The sequence below is a fragment of the Leopardus geoffroyi genome, chromosome A2, assembly GCF_018350155.1.
Source record: "Leopardus geoffroyi isolate Oge1 chromosome A2, O.geoffroyi_Oge1_pat1.0, whole genome shotgun sequence".
NCBI classification, from domain to species: Eukaryota; Metazoa; Chordata; class Mammalia; order Carnivora; family Felidae; genus Leopardus; species Leopardus geoffroyi.
The window spans coordinates 69737658-69755590 of NC_059331.1; the positions used below are offsets into that span (position 1 = coordinate 69737658).

The window sequence follows — 17933 nt, forward strand, 5'->3', positions numbered from 1 at the left end:
AAGGGACATTCTTATATTTTGCTATAAGTATTTAAACAACACAAAACCATTAAAAATTCTGGGGGATGGCTGGCTGGCTGGCTGGCTGGCTGGCTGGCTGGCTGAGTCAGTAGAGCATGTGACTCAATCTCAGAGTCGTAAGCTCAAGCCCCACGTTGGTGTAAAGATTACTTAAAAATAAAATCTCTAGGGGCACCTGGGTGGCTCAGTCAGTTGAGCGCCCGACTTTGGCTCAGGTCATGATCTCATGGTTCGTGAGGCTGAGCCCTGCGTCAGGCTGTGTGCTGACAGCTCGGAGCCTGGAGCCTTCTTTGGATTCTGTGTCTCCCTCTCTCTCTGCCCCTCCCTCACTTGCACTCGGTCTCTCTCTTAAAAATAAATAAATAAAAATAAAATCTTTAAAAAAAAGAAAAAAATATTAAGAACCTTATTTTATTTTTTTAAATGTTTATTTTTGAGAGAGAGAGTGCAAGTGGGGGAGGTGCAAAGGGGGGATAGACAGAGGATCTGAAGGGGGGCTTTGCACTGACAGCAGACAGCCCAGCGTGGGGCTCAAACTCACAAACCATGAGATAATGACCTGAACCAAAGTTGAATCCTCAACTGACTGAGACACCCAGGTACCCGAAAACCACTAAGAACTGTAGAAAACTTGACACTCAAAGTGTGGTCCATGTACCAGCAGCCATCAGCGGGGAGACAGAAATGCAAATTCTCAGGCTGAGCCAGACCTACTGAATCAATCTCTAAGGGGAGGACCCAAGGGAACATAATTTTTGTATTTTTTTTTAAATGTTTATTTAGTTTTTAAAGAGAGACAGAGTGTGAGCAGGGGAGGGGCAGAAAGAGAGGGAGCCACAGAATCCGAAACAGGCTCCAGACTCTGAGCTGTCAGCAGAGCCAAATGCGGGGCTAGAATTCAAGAACCATGAGATCATGACCTGAGCAGAAGTCGGATGCTTAACCAACTGAGCCACCCTTTAAAACACAAATGCACCAGTTCTTAGATATACTTACATGGTGAATAAGAAAAATCTATTTATTTTTCCTATATAAGATTCATTGTTGAGTATGGTTATTCTGTTCTTTCACATTACTGGTCAGCTTTCATTTTACATGTATAAACATATGTATGTAGTACATGTGTCAAGAACCAGCAAGTCAGCAAAATAAAAAGTGAACAGCCAAAATACACACTATAAATAGGGATTCATAATTATATCAAGAATGAATATACTAAGGTCCAGAATTATTTTATCCTAGAAGAAAATATTCACATTTGCCAGAAGCAAAGAAAGTCTACGCTTTAGAATTTGTCCATACTTTATATGTATTATGTGCACATGTACATGTATGTGTACAAATATATGCAGGTTTATGTAGACATATATACACATATGCATGTCCATATATACATGTACACATGTGCATGTATGTACACACACACACACACACACACACACACACACACACACACACAGACTTTTGGTCTTTAAGGAGCGAAGTATCTGTAAAATGTGGCTATATGGACTCCCTAAGATTATAGATGGCCAAGGCTGTATTTTTATTTCCTTGAGGACAATTCATTCAAAACTGAAATACTTATTGGCATTTCAAATACAGGCAGAAAATATGTTACCATCACTATGAAAAACCTTACTCTCTGCACCATGGATTCCAAAAATGAGGAAGATTGCCCAACCTTACCAGTTAGACCCCTGCCTACCTTATTCAAGAAGAATCAGAGGACATGGGATGCTTGGGTGGCTCAGTCGGTTAGGCGCCTGACTCTTGGTTTGGGCTCGGGTCATGATCTCATGGTTTCATGAGTTCAAGCCTTGCTTCAGGCTCTGTGCTGACAGCACTGAGCCTGCTTGGGATTCTCTCTCTCTCTCTCTGTCCTTCCCCCATTCGTGCTATCTCTTGAAATAAACAAACTTAAAAAAAAAGAAACAAAAGAAGAATCAGAGGACATTTATCAAATATGTGCTGCTAATCAATTAAAAATATTTAGTTCAAGTATAATTAACATAGTTATGTTTCAGATATACAATATAATGATTCAACAATTCTATACATTTCTCAGTGCTACTAACCAATTTATTAAGAACATATAGAACTTGGGAAATAAAATTCAGTAACTAAACACTGAATGAACAGATTAATAAAACTTTTTTTAAAGCGGGCCCCACTTCAGGCTCCATGCTGACAGCACCGAACCGGCTTGGGATTCTTCTCTCTCTCTCAAAATAATCTTAAAAAGCAAATAAGCATACAAACAAACCTTTTTTAAAAGGGAAATAAACTATCTCACTAGCTTATTACTATTGTGTTTTAAAGCGGAAAGAAAATAGGGCCACTTTTTATCTTACATTCAATTATCAGTGAATTCTTCACAAAACTCAGAACTCCAATGTTTATGACAGTGTGACCAGTCTGTCTGAAGAGGGCCTCTCACACTGAAGTTTCCACCATTATTTTCAGGAAAATATTCCAAGTAGCACCTACACTTCTATTGCTCTACCTGCTTATATTCTGAGCGCTTAAGGACAAAACTCCTACCCTATCCTCGAATTCTTTCACTACCTTTACCATCCTTTACTTTGTTTCTTCTTCCATGATAGGAAAATGTTTATCTGAGAGAGGTGCACTCAGAAATTATGGTACATCACTTTAATTTCTCCTATAAGTCAAAACATGAAGGATGAAAGGAAGGAAAGTAAGAAGGGAGGGAGGGAAAAGAATCCATTATTTCCGGGGCGCCTGGGTGGCTCAGGCTCTTGATACCAGCTCAGGTCATGATCCCAGAGTTGTGGGATCAACCCCCGCCTCAGGCTCTGGGAGGACAATATGGAGCCTGATTGGGATTCTCTCTCTCCCTATCTCTCTGCCCCTCCACTGTTTGTGCTTTCTCCTAAAAATAAATAAACTTTAGGAAAAAAAAAAAAAAAAGAACCCATTATCTCCTATCAAATTTGATAAATATCTATGATGGAAAAAAGATAAGCCTGTTTTTATTTTGAAATTGTTTTAATTTACAAATACAAAACATCTTGGAAGGCAAAAAAAGAAAGAAAAACACAAAACATATAGACAGATTTTTACTCCATGAGCTTCTCAAATCCTCACTTATTCACCAATCCCCAAGATGAAAAACTCTTCTAAAAAGGTATTCAGCCACCACTGTAAAAGAAAGAAAAATGGTCCATTTAAGTGTATAGAACATTTTAATAACAATAATTATTTGAAATGCAATGTGCTACAATTTTATGGAACTAAAACCAGTTATCTGAGAACCCAAAGATAGCACAAAGGAGAAGAAACTGTACTTTAAAATCTTGTAACTAAAAAAGGTCCTTAGAGATGATGTGGCATTTGAACAGGATTGTATTAAAAACTCAGAATACTCTTTTGGGGACAAGTGTTTAACAGTCTGGCATAAAGTCTTTCTGAACAAGATGAAAAATATGAATTACAAAACAGGATGGTTAGCTGGTTAGTTTTTCAATTTGATACACAATCAGTTGAAAATAAAGAAAGAATGCAAACTAGTTCAACAGTTTCCAACTACTGTATCTTCACACAATCACTAAAAAACAGGGGTTTAATCATAACGAAAACAAAAATCACCTTTTCTACAGAACTTCTAAGTTTCAAAAGCATAAACATTAAAACTGCATGCTAAGATGCACACTTTAGTATTGTTTACTAATTTTTTTGTTTTTTTAAGTAGGCTCCACACTCTATGTGGGGCATGAACTCATGACCCTGAGATCATGAGTGGCATGCTCTACTGATAGGCCGGTCAGGCGTCCCTAGTATTGTTTAGTAATGTTAAAAAAGGAAAAATAATTGCACTACTCGATGAAAGTAATATGCCTGAAAGAAATACTCTTCAATATTACTTTAATGCCAAGTATTTTTAGTGTTTGTTATTAAACTGTATTGCTGTAACTAAACTATCCATGACTACATAACTCCTTTAAATTATAATACTATGGCTATTACTTGTGACTGCTTTAATTTTATAGAAGAGGACATACATTTATCATAAGGGAAAACAAGTGATAATTTAGCCTAATGAAAGAGGAGCTTGTGGTTGTATTTCACTTGCCATCACCCCAAAATAATTAAAACAGTGACTTATGTTCTTTTCAAGCAGGAAAAAAAGATCTTTGGGTTTTACAGATGTTGAAGAATGTCATGAGAAGAATGAGTTTTGATAGCATTTCTCACAGAATGCTTTATTTGGCCTTCATTTTAATGTAAAAACTCTCTAAAGGTAGATTTCTAACTCCTTCAACTTTGAAACAATTTTGTCACCAGATGACAAGTTTTCTAGTAACCAGCTGCTGAACCATCTCTGATTGGTAAGATTGATAAAAGATATTGTGTATTTGCCATGGAAAGAATTAAGTGAAAGCAAATTTTTAATACTTGTTTCAAAACCCTGTTAGAACAACCCAACTAAACTCCATCCGAAAAGGGTGCACTAAGGCTGCCCTGTCCTAAACAGAGTGCCCTGTCCTTAGGCTACAACTTAGACAAGGAAATAAAAGCTGTCGTAATACAAAACTAGGATAAATAGGGGCTCCTGGGTGGCTCAGTCGGTTGAGCGCCGACTTCGGCTCAGGTCACGATCTCGCGGTCCGTGAGTTCCAGCCCCGCATCGGGCCCCTGTGTTGACAGCTCAGAGCCCGGAGCCTGTTTCAGATTCTGTGTCTCCCTCTCTCTGACCCTCCCCCGTTCATGCTCTGTCTCTCTCTGTCTCAAAAATAAATAAACGTTAAAAAAAAAAATTAAAAAAAAACTAGGATAAATAACAATGTTGGACAGATTAAAAATTCAAAAGTCTTCCCTAAGGGCATCCAGGAAAAAGGAATTTAACAAGGAAAATGTTCCATTTTTAGGCTAAAAATAAACCACCCCAACTGTTTAAACCCAGGATAAAGGAAATTTATTGTAGCAGTTAATTGTGAGAAACCTGTCTGAGGATTTTAGCCGTCAGCAAGAAGACATATGTAGAAGCATTCGATTCTAAACGCTGGATTTTAAGAGAATGGATGAAATGCAAACTGGAGCATAAAGTGAGGAACAGGACTCAAAATAGGGAACGTTCAACAGAGCCAGCATGAGAGAGGGCTCTCAACAATTAGAAATAGAGGCTCCTGAGCCAGTCGGCCTGCGTATGGTACACTGCTCTACCAGTTACCGGCCAAGCAGCCTGAGGAAGTACCTACTCTCCGTGCCACAGTCTCTTCATCCATAAAATGAAAAGAACAGTACTAACCTCACAGAAGTGTCATGAGGATTAAAGGAGTTCACTAAAGCAGAAAGAGTCCCTGGCACACAGGAAGTGCCCAGTAAGTGTTAGAGATTGTTCATACCATCATGACCCTTAGAAAAAGATAAACCTTAAGTTGTTGACTTAATTCAACAAACACTTATTCAGTGCTTTTCATGGCTACAAGAGTACAGTGAACTAGGTTCTGCAGTGCACACACGCACCCCATAATATATGTATACGTACTTACATAGATTAACATTACGTGTGTGCATAGGTAGATGTAAGTATCTATACCAGGAATGCCTCAGAACTCATAATTGAATGTGAAAGGCCCTATCAATCACTTAAGGCAGACAGTAACGCCTGGCAAGAGAGTTAAAAATATATTAAGTGAAGACTGGAGAAAAAATGTGAGAGGCCCTCATATAACAATATACTGAAAGAGAGAAAGTTATATGATGTCCCAAAGGGTAAAACTAAGAACAATGAGGGGTGTTTACAGAAAACAAATTCCCTATCAACTGAAAAAATTAACTGTATCAATTAAACCTATCTGGAATGGGAAGCAAGAGGCCCTGAGCTGTATGTATGGAAATGAAGTGACTTCCCAGAAACTCCATCCCATCCCTTCTGTTTACTGATGAGCTCAAGTGCAGCCCAGAGACAGAGTCTCAGGTTTCCTAATTCTACTTGACCATTCTCTCCATGATTCCACAATTCCAGAGCTGGTATTGCTCACTAGTAGTAGAACAGAGATTTCTCAAGTGATGGAGGAGATTCGAGAGACTTGATCCTTTTCAGGCCTAACTTTCTCTGATCTCACGGTATCTCTTCGTGGCACTTCTGCTTAATAACTATAATAACCTACTTAAGAACTCCATCTCACAATATATTCAGTCACTTATCATTTAGAAGACAACTTCCACCAGCATCTACATCAACAGCATCTAGTACTTAAAAGATGTATAGTTTACAAAACATGTGTAAATAATTGCTTCAAACCTCTCCATCCCATAAAATAAGCCCAATAGGTATTACTACTTCTAAATGGCGCTGAAGTTCAGAGATTAAATAAATACAAAAGCATCAAAGAGGAAATGAGTACTGCAACTCATACTAAGTCTTTACACCAAACTAAAATGCCTAAAACTGACTACTCTCATTGCTCACTGCCATTAGGTTTCTCCATAACTTATAATCAATCTGAAAAGAAAAGCATTTAGGAAAGAATAAAGTAATCCCAGTTTGTCAGTGCTTTCTTTTCCTCTCTAAGACACTAAAGGGTTAAGAAACCCTCCATTAGTACCAGCGGCTCATGGCAGTCACAACTTCCATTTCAGTCACAACTTCCATTTCATCGTCTTACCCCAACTGTTTTTTAGGGTTTTACATGACTTAAGCCATTAATCTTTACCATAACCCAAATAAAAGCTATTAGCCTTATGGAATAAAATGGGCACAGAGAAGCTGAGTAAACTGCCCAAGGTCATGACAGCTATTAAGTAACAAAAGAGAGGATTTGAACCTAAGAGATCAGTCTAGAGTCTGAATTCTATCACTGTAGTGACTTTCACAGGGGGAGCATTTCCTCTGCACTTTAAAAACCAACAACTTAATATACAGCATAAAGAAGACTTAAATTTGAATACTGGTTCTGTCACTTGCTTGGTCACAAACTGTTTTTAACTCACTTTCGTGACCCTTTAAAATTGTATTTATAAAAGAAAATTGTACCTATCTCAGAGTTGCTAATAAAGACTGTATAACACATAAAATCACTCTGAATTATCAGGTACTCAATAAATAGCAGCAGACTCTAGCAGCATTAAAAAGTCAAAGCACATACCTGTGTATTAACAACATCGCAGGCTGTCAACTCAAATGATTTCAGTTTTTATTCTATACTAGATACTGTCTATTTCAAAAAGTTTACTTACACAATGATGTTATTAATAGGGATATGGATCAATTTCACAAAAAAGCCAATGAATCCCATTATAGCAAATCCTATTGCTGTTGCCATGGCAATCTTCTGGAATTCTGGATTTAAAAACACAAAATTTAGATAATTTTTACATTGACATTGCAAATATAGGAGAAAAAATTAGCAGCAATATAAATAAGCTTACTGGTGTACACTTCTCCAGAGAGTGAACATATCATTTTAAGTTAAACAAAACATGGTATTATTAATAAATATTTGCTTGACAAATTTTTTAATTTTCTTCTTTGATATTTAAGGACACATAGAAATAAAGTGTATGCGTGCCCATGCTAGTGATTCCATCAACAAGCAGCAAAATAGTCTAACTTCTTATCAAATGACCAGAATATCAAAAGAAAAAAAAAAAAAAAAGAAAGAAAAAGATAAAGGAAACACGGATAACAGAAATATACAGCATCCATCTCAAAATTTGTTACACTGTTAAAAGGATTAATTATAGGGGTGCCTGGGTGGCTCAGTCGATTAAGCCTCCAACTTCAGCTCAGGTCACGATCTCACAGTTCATGGTTTCGAGCCCTGCATCAGGCTCTGTGCTTGACAGCTCAGAGCCTGGAGTCTGCTTCAGATTCTGTGTCTCCCCCTCTCTCTCTGCCCCTCCCCTGCGTACGCGCTCTCTAATTTAAAAAAAAGTATTAATTATAAAAACATAAAACATGATTTTTAATGAACAATAGAGCTGTTGTCTTTGATATCATAATGAAGCCAGGAATAAGGCTTGAGAAATCAAGCTGGGCTGGGCACAATCTGAAAACAGGTTTCAGACCATAGTAATGTTCCATTTAATGTTATTTCCTCAGGGAAGCCCCCGTGCCCTCCTGACTTGGTTAGTCCTACTATTATGTGTTGTCCATACTTCTATTTGTCTTTCACGGTAATTACCGCAGAAGTAATTAGAGTTATAATTGCCATTACTGGTTCATGACTATATTCCCTGAAAGATTCTACACTACACAAGAACATGGACAGGTCTCTATTACATATGTGTATATATTTATTACGCTACATATATATTATATTCTGTTATATTCCCAGGTGCTAACTCGGGAAACACTCAAATGAATAAAGGTACACCATTTCTGGTGCACCTTTTTACAGATGAATCATGATAAACAAAGTTTAACTTAGTAGATCGATAACAACTATACTGTTGATTTCATGTTAAGGTTTTGTTTTGGGGGGAGGAAATGGGGGCAGCAACAGAGAAGGGAAGACTCCAAAAGATCTTTCGGAGTGGAAATGTGGAAGACACTGACACCTAAAACTCTAAAGTCATTAAATACCACTAAGGCAAACCTAACATGAAACACAAGGCTGTGATAAATTATCTTTCACCATTTGAAAATACATAAAACGGAAAAATCTGTAAAGTGTAAAAAAGTGTACAAAATTTAGAAAATGGCAGTATTAAAATACAATAAAGCAAAATGAATCGCTAAAAATGATGACAGAATAATGCAACAGCTATTAAGCAGAAAGATACCAATCAAAGAAAAGATTTAGCAAATGTAAAGGTTTAATCTTTTCTCCCATTTTAAAGCTATTACCTTTTCTATCAGGTTTAGTGCACCTTTTGACCAGCCGAATTGAGTCCTTCACAAACTGCCGACTCGGCTCAACAAACTGCATTACCTGATCCATGATGCCTATTTAAAAAAAACAAAAAAGTAAGATGCTCACTGGTATTGGTTATCATCAAATCAGCACTTCATCAGTTATATCAAAATATAAAGGAAACTAGTCATGAATTCATGTCTGATACGAGTCAATTCCATCTCATAAAACAAAACAAAACAATACAGACTCCAAGACAAAACGGACATTATTTTTTCGTTAACTCCGGCATCAGATCAAAAGCTATAAAACAAGCACAGGTCTCACCTCCAGGATTATCACTGACACAGGACACATGCTCCTAACATGACAAGTTAAGCACTTAACACATCCATTCCTTTCCCACTCTGCAGTCTTCTCATTGTTCCTGCTACGGAACCAACAATTTGGGGATCCAACAAGTATTTTCCATATTTTATTTTAAACTCTCAGAAACCAGTGTCAAGTGTAGTGAAGGCCAACTGTGACGCTGCAAGAATCTAGCCTAGGGGCAACGTGGACTTCAATCTGATTGTTCTAAACCACAGCCACATAACACTTTCAGAAAAGAGTATTTTTGTGTGGAACAGATCTATCAAATCTTCAAAACCACAAAGATTGACTAAACCAAGATCCAGACTCTCAGAAGCTATTACCTGAACTCCAGACCTTTAGGTAGGACACACCTTTTAAGAAAACAGCGCTATATACTTCATCAGCTAGATTCTTCTGAGGAATCTACTGCCCAATAGAAATGTCACCCAATCTTAGCTTTGAGAGCTTACTACTTGCATTTTACCCTACCTCCAGCCCTTTGAACAGTGGTCAGGCACATGATAATAAATTTTTGTTACATCAAGGAATGAGTACCATTGGAAGAGCAGGTGGTGGTTCAAATTCCTGTCTAGGAAATATAACCTTCCTAAGCTCCAGTTTCCTCACCCGGCGCGGGCAGCTGGAATAAAATTCTATAAACATTCTAGGCCAAGTACATTGGGTGCCTCCAAAAACACAGCAATGCCTGTTTCCTTAGTACTTCACTTAACTTTGTTCTTCAAATCCAGCGGGCTTAAACTTTATAGATGTCGTGATGAAAGCTAAAAACTTTTCTCCATGAAAAAAAAAAAAAGGCACAATGCGTAAAACACTGTTCACTTTCAGGGGAAAGGATCCAGTAACTTGCTATGATCTCTCGATCTAGAATCTAGACAACCCTCTCACTTTACCCTATAGACGTGGTGGCAGGGCCAGGGCTAAACAGAACTCTTCCAAGGCAGGACACTACACACAAACTCCCAAAGCCTAAGGGAACTCCAGCGGCAGGCCATCATCTCTGACCAGAGCACAGAAGACACCGGCAGCCCCCTAACAGAGTAAAACCTGCACACCGAGGTGGCCCAGGACGAGCAGCCAGAAAGCCGAAGCCTGGGCCAGGACTTTAGGGGCTGAAGGAGCAAGGGCTGTCCAAAGCCACACTCCTTCGGAACCTCGGGAGGTCGCGGCCCCGGGCCTTTACTTCCACAGCAGGCCGTGCGAGGAGGTTCGTGGGCAGCCGGGGGCGCTAGACCGCCCAGAACGGAGAGCCTCCCGGAGAGGGCCGCCGGCTCGCCCACGCCCGTCGCCCCCACTAGTCACAAAGGATTCATCCCCAAGCCCACCAAGAGACAGATGCTCACCTGCCCGGCAAACTCTTAGACGCCAGCGACACGTAGCACAAAAGCGGACTGACCAAGGACGGCCGGAACCGGAAACCGAGTCTCTGGCCTATGGCCCACCCACTCCCCCGTTCATTGGTCCTTTACGCAGAAACATCAGTGCGCAGGCGCAGCTCGCCGGGCAGTTTGGACACACATCCCGGAAGAGGTGCGCTGCGGGGGTAGCTGACGTGAGCGGTTTGGGAGTTTGGCTTTCTTTTCTGCAGTTTGAGTGTGGCGTCTGCCGGGTTCTTCCCTGGCTAACTCCCCTGTTCCCCCAGCAGGCCGATCTCACACTATTCGCGTTCACAGCAAGAGGCCCCTTCGGCCTTGCGCGGTACCTGTTCTATTACACACGAATTGGGTAAATCTCTGCTAAATGGATTCCATTTGAGGGGATGATTTCTGATAGAAGTTTCTGTTTTCTGCAGTTCATCTTGGTCGTGTATCTCCTGACTGTCCATACTTTCTGGATGCATTTAATTTTATTGGTCAAAATGAAGCTTATAAACAAACCAATCATATGACCGACCTAGCTTGAAATGGTCTCCAACCCCCAAAGCTGGCTTTCCTCTGGTTATCAGTCTTGGGACTATATCTAGAATTGAATCCATCATTAGGTGTACTCTAGGTTTGATTTGGTTTGGAGAAGTGGTTATAATGTATGTATGGTATCTGACTAGGCTTTTCTGAAAATACTATGAACTCAGATATTTGGTGGTAATAGGTGAGCTTGTCAACTTGTGATTTTGTATTTAGAATGAATCATTATTTGGACAGTTATTTGAGCACCTATAAACAATTATTGAGTACTGTGTAATTACTGTGGTCTAGTTAAGGGAATTTACAGTGCAAGGAGAAAGACAAGGTATAAGTTAGTATAAATGGTATAGAACAAATAAAGACGGGGCGATGTTGTGAATAGAAAAACAGAGAGAAAAGATGGTAGGATAAAGACAGAATTCCCTTAGATGGTCACTGTAAGGATACTAAGGAGATGATATGTGGGCTGAAATCTTAAGGATGAAGAATTATTCAGACACACCCAGGTCTGTTCAGAATTTAAAAATGACTGTTAGGCTAAGGCAAAGTATCCATATGAACTTTGTCACATGTATGAACCACCTGTAAATGCAGTGTATGGAGAAGGTTTTAAATACTTAGGCTTATGACCTGTAACCCATTGAATCAGTATCTGGAGGTTTAGGGATTAAAAATCTGTATTTAAGGGGCATTGGGTGACGCGGTTGGTTAAGTGTCCGACTTCCACTCAGGTCATGATCTCAAGGTTCGTGAGTTCGCCACCCCTCAGGCTCTGTGCTGACAGCTCAGAGCCTGGAGCCTTCTTCGGATTCTGTGTCTCCCTCTTTCTCTGCCCCGCCCCCACTCATGCTATTTCTCAAAAATAAATAAACATTAAAAAAATTTTTAATCTATATTTAAAAGAAAAAGTATTAGGAGATTTTAGGTACTGAAGTTTCTAGCACTGATAATTTTAGCACCCCTCTGAATTCAATATTCTGTCAGCTGCTCCTGAGTTATATTTATTTCTCAGGCACCAAGGTACCCTTACCCTGCTCCACTTTTAGGATAAGAGAGCTAAGAGGTGGCACAGACCTCGGGGCTCTGAAAACTGTCTTACTCTGCTTCACTTCCAACACATCCTGTAGTCAAATGTCCTATGAAACAAGTATCAACAGACTCCAGTATTTTGCTTTGACATGGGACAAAAATCATAATCATGTATCATCATATTTGGAAAACGTAGGATCTTACCTAGAAGGAAAGTGCCACCCATCACCCGAACAAATGTATATAACAGACCACTGAGCATTATGGACCACCACATTGAACCATTCGGTTTTTGATATCTACGTGAGTATTATGTTTGTATAGCCACACATAAGCAATTAGAGTTTCTCCTTGAATCCAGAACTTATGGACATAGATTTTGGAAGTGCCAAATGTCATACAGTGACAATAGAGCCATGGAAAGTGGTGAACAGAACTCTACTATTGCAATATTCTTACATTTCTCATGAAGTGGTATAGTACTGTGTTAAGAATGAAACCACTAGGGGCGCCTGGGTGGCTCAGTCCATTAAAATGCCAGCTCTTGATTTTGGCTCAAGTCTTTTTTTTTTTTTAATTTTTTTTTTTCAATGTTTATTTATTTTTGGGACAGAGAGAGACAGAGCATGAACGGGGGAGGGGCAGAGAGAGAGGGAGACACAGAATCGGAAACAGGCTCCAGGCTCTGAGCCATCAGCCCAGAGCCCGACGCGGGGCTCGAACTCACGGACCGCGAGATCGTGACCTGGCTGAAGTCGGACGCTTAACCGACTGCGCCACCCAGGCGCCCCTCAAGTCTTAATCTCATAGTTGTCAGATCCATCCCAGAGTCACACCCCGCCTCCACTGCGCTGGGCAGAACCTGCCTAAGAATCTCTCCCTCTCTCTCTTTTCCTTCCCTGCCCTCTCTCTCTCAAAAAAAAACAAAACAAAACAAAAACAAAAAACACAAAACAAAAAACTGCAACCACTTTAAATAACTGTAAAGTGAGAAAATTAGAGAAAGACAAATATCATGTGACTTGACTCATATGGAATTTAAGATACAAAACAGATGAACATAAGGGAAGGAAGGAAAAATAATATAAAAACAGGAAGGGGACAAAACGTAAGAGACTTAAGTATAGAGAATAAACTGAGGATTGCTGGAGGGATTATGGGTGGGGGCATGGGCTAAATGGGTCAGGGGCATTAAGGAAGACGCTTGCTGGCATAAGCATTGGAGGTTATACATAGGGGATGAATCACTGGAATCTACTCCTGAAATCATTATTGCACTATCTGCTAACTAACTTGGATGTAAATTTAAAAAATTAAAAGAACACAATTTGCCCAAAAGGAGGCAGGAAAAGGTGAACAGGCAACAACAAAAAAGCAAAACAGTAAAAAAAAAAAACAACAAAACAGAAGAACTAAATATAAGCACATTTATAATTGTATTACATCTAAATGTAATTTCTAGGTTTAAAAATTCCCCTTAAAAAAAAAGTCAAAGTGGGTTTAAAACCCAAAGATTTGGCTATTATGCTGATTGCATGGATGCACTTTAAATATAAAGGCATAAGTTGCGAGTAAATAGAAGTTGAAAACAATAAAACAATATCGGAATTTGTTACTGGGGCTTATTGAGAGCAGATAATATTAGATAATGTAGATTTTAACAACAGGAATTACTGGAGATAAAAAGTAACATTTTGTAATGATTAAAGGTTATTTCATCAGGAAGTTATATTCGTCATAAATTTGTGTGCCCTTAATAACTGAGCTTCAAATGTCATGAAACAAAAAGTAACAAAAAGACAAATCTACAAACAAGTAAGAGATTTTCACAATCTTCTTTCAGCACTTCACGGAATTAGGCAAAAAAAGAACAGTCAGTGAAGAAATTGAAGATCTGACATTATCAACCACCATGACCTAACTATGAATGGAGCAGTACCCCCCCCCCCAAAGCTGCAGGTACATTCTCTCCAAGTGCACACGGTACTTCCAGATAGAACATATGGGACCGTAAAAGAAGTCTTAAATATAAAAAAATATTCGAATCATACATGGGTTTTCTCTGACCACTGTGGAATTAAGTCTGTAACAACCAGATAGCCAGATAAATCCAAGTACTGAGAAATAGTGTTCTTCTAAATAAATCATGGGTCAAAGAAGAAATCACAAGGGAAATTTGAACATAGCTTGAACTGAATGTTAATGAGAATGTGGTATATGAAATCTCAAGATGCTACTACACACCCACAAGGATGGTTAAAAAGGTTGATAACATCAAATTTGGGCATAAACAGAAATCAATCAGAATTCTTATCTTTGTTGGTAGGAGCGTAAAATGATACAATCTTTTTGGAAAACTTTTGGCAGTTTGTTATATAACTAAGCATATGCCACCCTCTTATTTCATAATTCCAATTTTAGGTATTTACTGAAGATATATGAAAATATATTCACCTAAAGACTTGTATAAGAATATAGCAGGTTTATTTGTAATCAGAAGAACTAAAGTGATTCATGGGTCCATCAAAAGGAGAATAGATAGGATATATGGAAGTGTTGAATTACTATATTGTACACCTGAAACAAATATAATACTATGTTAACTAACTAGAATTAAAATAAAAACTTAAAAAGGGGGAGGAGTGGATAAACAAAATGGTGTAATTCCACAATTAAATACTACTACACAATTGAGAGAGAAAAAAATATATGCAATAGTATTGATGCATATTATGAACATTATGGTGAGTGAAAGAAATCTGTGAGAAAGAGTGCGTATTTTGCAATTCTATTGTTAAGTTCTAGGGGGTAGAATTAGTGTATGGTGAAAACTGGGAGAAGGATGAGGAAACTCAGGTGAGAGTATGAAACTTGACCAAGGGTTAGAGTTACACAGGTGTGTTAGTTCAGACTGCATAACAAAATACCACAGACTGGATGGCTTAAACAATACACATCATTTTTCACAGTTCTAGAGGATAGAAACCCCAGATCAGGGCACCAGCACAGTCAGGCTCTTGGTAGAGGGCCTCTTCCTTGTTTGCAGAGGGCTGTCTTTTTCTATCCTCATTTGGCCGGAAGAGTGCTAGTCCTTCCCCTTATATGAATACTAATTCCATCATTAGGCTCCACCCTCGTTACCTTATTACCTCCCAAAGGCCCCACCTCCATCATAGTAGTATGTTTGGGGGTAACACAAACGTTCAGGCCAAGGTAACAGGTGTATGCACTTCTCACAGTTCATCAAATAGCACTCTTAAGGTCTGTGCATTCTACTTTATATAAAATTTGCCTCAAAAAAATAAGGCACTATAAACAAATATTAAACCCTAGTTAAATGATATAACCACTGACAGGAGTGAAGTATACAATTATCTGCAACTTACTTAGGTAAATGGTGCATTTACAGTTTGATGGAATAATGGATAGGTAGGGCATAAAGCAAATACAGTAACGTGTTAATTGTAGACTCTTAGTTGTAGTTGTGTGGGTATTCACTGAACAGTTTTTACATAGGAAATTTTTTGTAACATGGGGGAAAGTATACACAGATCACTAACGTTTTTAAATTTTTGTTCTGACAAATAATGATAAATATAAACTGAATGTATATGTGGTAGAAATTTTAAATTGTCCTTTAATTTAAAGATACCAGTGAAATATTAATGGTGTTATTTGAGATAAGCTGAATTAATGTTCCATTTAGATTCCTGATTCTCTGCCTAAAGCAAGAAAAAGTTAAAAACCCTATAGAAAGGACTTTTTAAAACACCAAACTTAAGTAATAAAGCCTCTGGTTAGGTTAATGAATATTTTTTACCCAGAGTTTTAGTCTTTTGTTCCTTAAAGTAGGAAAATATAACCTTTAATTGAAAATGGGATGTATGATATTTTTTTTACACGTATTTTACTCCCAAGCAAGATCTCTTTATTTGAAGGAGAGTTTAAAAAAAAATTTTTTTTAACATTTATTTATCATTGAGAGACAGAGAGAGACAGAGCATGAGCATGGGAGGGTCAGAGAGAGGGGGAAACACAGAATCTGAAGGAGGCTCCAGGCTCTTAGCTGTCAGCACAGAGCCTGACTTGGTGGCTCAAACTAACAAACCCAGGAGGATCATGACCTGAGCCAAAGTCAGACGCTTAACCAACTGAGCCACCCAAGCGCCCCTGTAAGAGAGTTTAAAATTACATCTCTACATCTTCCTTTTATAGACTTTCAAAATGGGTGTTGAAAACATATCACTAGAGTTCTCATTGCAGTAATTTAAGAAGTTTTATTTTTTGTTACAAAATATTATTGTGTTATGTGATGTGATATATAAATTATCTCTATGTTTAGGAAAAAGCTAATATAGATTTGCTAATGTTCAAATTGTATTACCGTTGATGGTTCTTACTAGTTTAAATAATCAAACTTTTAACTTTTGTTTTTTTAAGGTACTAAGATATTTCATAAAGGGATAGTAAAATTCTACTGTATCCTGGGCTTTAGGGACCTTCCCACCTACCAGCAATTCTCTGGGAGGCTATGCTTCACTTTATAAGTAGCGGGAAGAAACCCCTGCTGGTTTGGCCCCGCCCACAGAAACAAGTGTAGTCAGAGCTCACCATCTAGTGCTGGTGTCACAGCAGCCATCCTTGACTTGTGGCGGCTCTGGCGTTCTCTTCCTTGTCCCCTTGCTTCAACTAGGCTTATGTATTTTTGTTCCCTTACCTGTAATTCCTCTGTAACATCCTGCCCCACCTTATTCTCCCAACTCTCCATTTCCTTTTACTAGACTTCCTTCAAATCCCTCTTTGTGGGAATTTATGTTTTATTTCTTCTCTAAGACAAATAGTTTTATACAGTCAGCACCACACAACTAAAATGGCTAGAAGATCGGGAGCAGGATCTATGAAGAACTAAGGACCCCATAGCACCCATCTTTTTGTTGTGTTTTGGCTTGTCTAAGTATCAGAAACTGGGAAGAACTACATTTTTTTAAAAGAAGCTGATGGTCAGAAAGTATAATAGATGTACCCTTGGGAGTGATACAGAATCATGAAAGTGTGAGTAGAGCTCCAGCAAAAAATTAAAGATTGGACGTAGAAACAAAGAGTCGTTGGGGCAAAAATATTTTGGAGATAAATATGATCAGGTCAAATATGGTTGGTTTTGTTTTTGTTTTTTTCTTGAGAGAGAGAGAGAGAGAGAGAGAGAGAGAGAGCACAAGTAGGATAGAGGCAGAGGGAGAGGGAGAGAGAATCTTAAGCTCCATGCTCAGCCCAATGCAGGTTTCAGTCCCACAACCCTGGGATCATAACCTGAGCTGAAATCATGAGTCGGACGCTCAACCAACTGAGTCACCCAGCACCCCTAGGCCAAATACACTTTTTTAAGTACTTTAAAGAAATTATTCTGTTTTATTTCTCCATAAACACAAGAACTAGAATAGGGCAATGAAAATGACTTGAGAGATTTAGATGGCACATACTTAATTTTACCAGCGACCCTACACTGTCACTTCTTTTTTTTTTTTTTTTTAATTTTTTTTTTTTTCAACGTTTATTTATTTTCAGGACAGAGAGAGACAGAGCATGAACGGGGGAGGGTCAGAGAGAGAGGGAAGCACAGAATCGGAAACAGGCTCCAGACTCTGAGCCATCAGCCCAGAGCCTGACGCGGGGCTCGAACTCACGGACCGCGAGATCGTGACCTGGCCGAAGTCGGACGCCTAACCGACTGCGCCACCCAGGCGCCCCTGTCACTTCTAATAAACAATTCTTGTTACTTCTCTGCAGC

General features: G+C 38.8%; 2 protein-coding genes across 2 annotated transcripts; one reads left to right on the forward strand and one right to left on the reverse strand.

The window, feature by feature from the left end:
* Positions 1 to 3011: 3011 nt before the first annotated feature.
* On the reverse strand, positions 3012 to 10666 carry SEC61G (SEC61 translocon subunit gamma). Its single transcript, XM_045494306.1, has 4 exons — positions 10559 to 10666; positions 8837 to 8935; positions 7225 to 7327; positions 3012 to 3183 (listed from the first exon to the last, which is right to left on the reverse strand). The coding sequence occupies exons 2-4, from the start codon at positions 8928 to 8930 to the stop codon at positions 3174 to 3176; spliced, it is 207 nt and encodes a 68-aa protein (XP_045350262.1). The 5' UTR covers positions 8931 to 8935; positions 10559 to 10666; the 3' UTR covers positions 3012 to 3173.
* Positions 10018 to 14422, forward strand: LOC123607236 (translation initiation factor IF-2-like). Its single transcript, XM_045496386.1, has 4 exons — positions 10018 to 10056; positions 10255 to 10940; positions 12345 to 12451; positions 13992 to 14422. Exons 1-3 carry the CDS (start codon positions 10018 to 10020, stop codon positions 12442 to 12444), a joined length of 825 nt encoding a protein of 274 aa, XP_045352342.1. The 3' UTR covers positions 12445 to 12451; positions 13992 to 14422.
* The last annotated feature ends 3511 nt before the right edge of the window (positions 14423 to 17933 follow it).

Excerpts from the sequence above, each read along its gene's own strand:
- LOC123607236 (XM_045496386.1), top strand. The coding sequence starts at position 10,018 with ATGCGTAAAACACTGTTCACTTTCAGGGGAAAGGATCCA. Across the intron at positions 10,057-10,254 it reads CTTTCAGGGGAAAGGATCCA|AGTAAAACCTGCACACCGAG; the intron begins GTAACTTGCTAT and ends GCCCCCTAACAG. Across the intron at positions 10,941-12,344 it reads TTCTATTACACACGAATTGG|GATCTTACCTAGAAGGAAAG; the intron begins GTAAATCTCTGC and ends TGGAAAACGTAG.
- SEC61G (XM_045494306.1), bottom strand. The coding sequence starts at position 8,930 with ATGGATCAGGTAATGCAGTTTGTTGAGCCGAGTCGGCAGTTTGTGAAG. Across the intron at positions 7,328-8,836 it reads CACTAAACCTGATAGAAAAG|AATTCCAGAAGATTGCCATG; the intron begins GTAATAGCTTTA and ends TTTTAAATCCAG.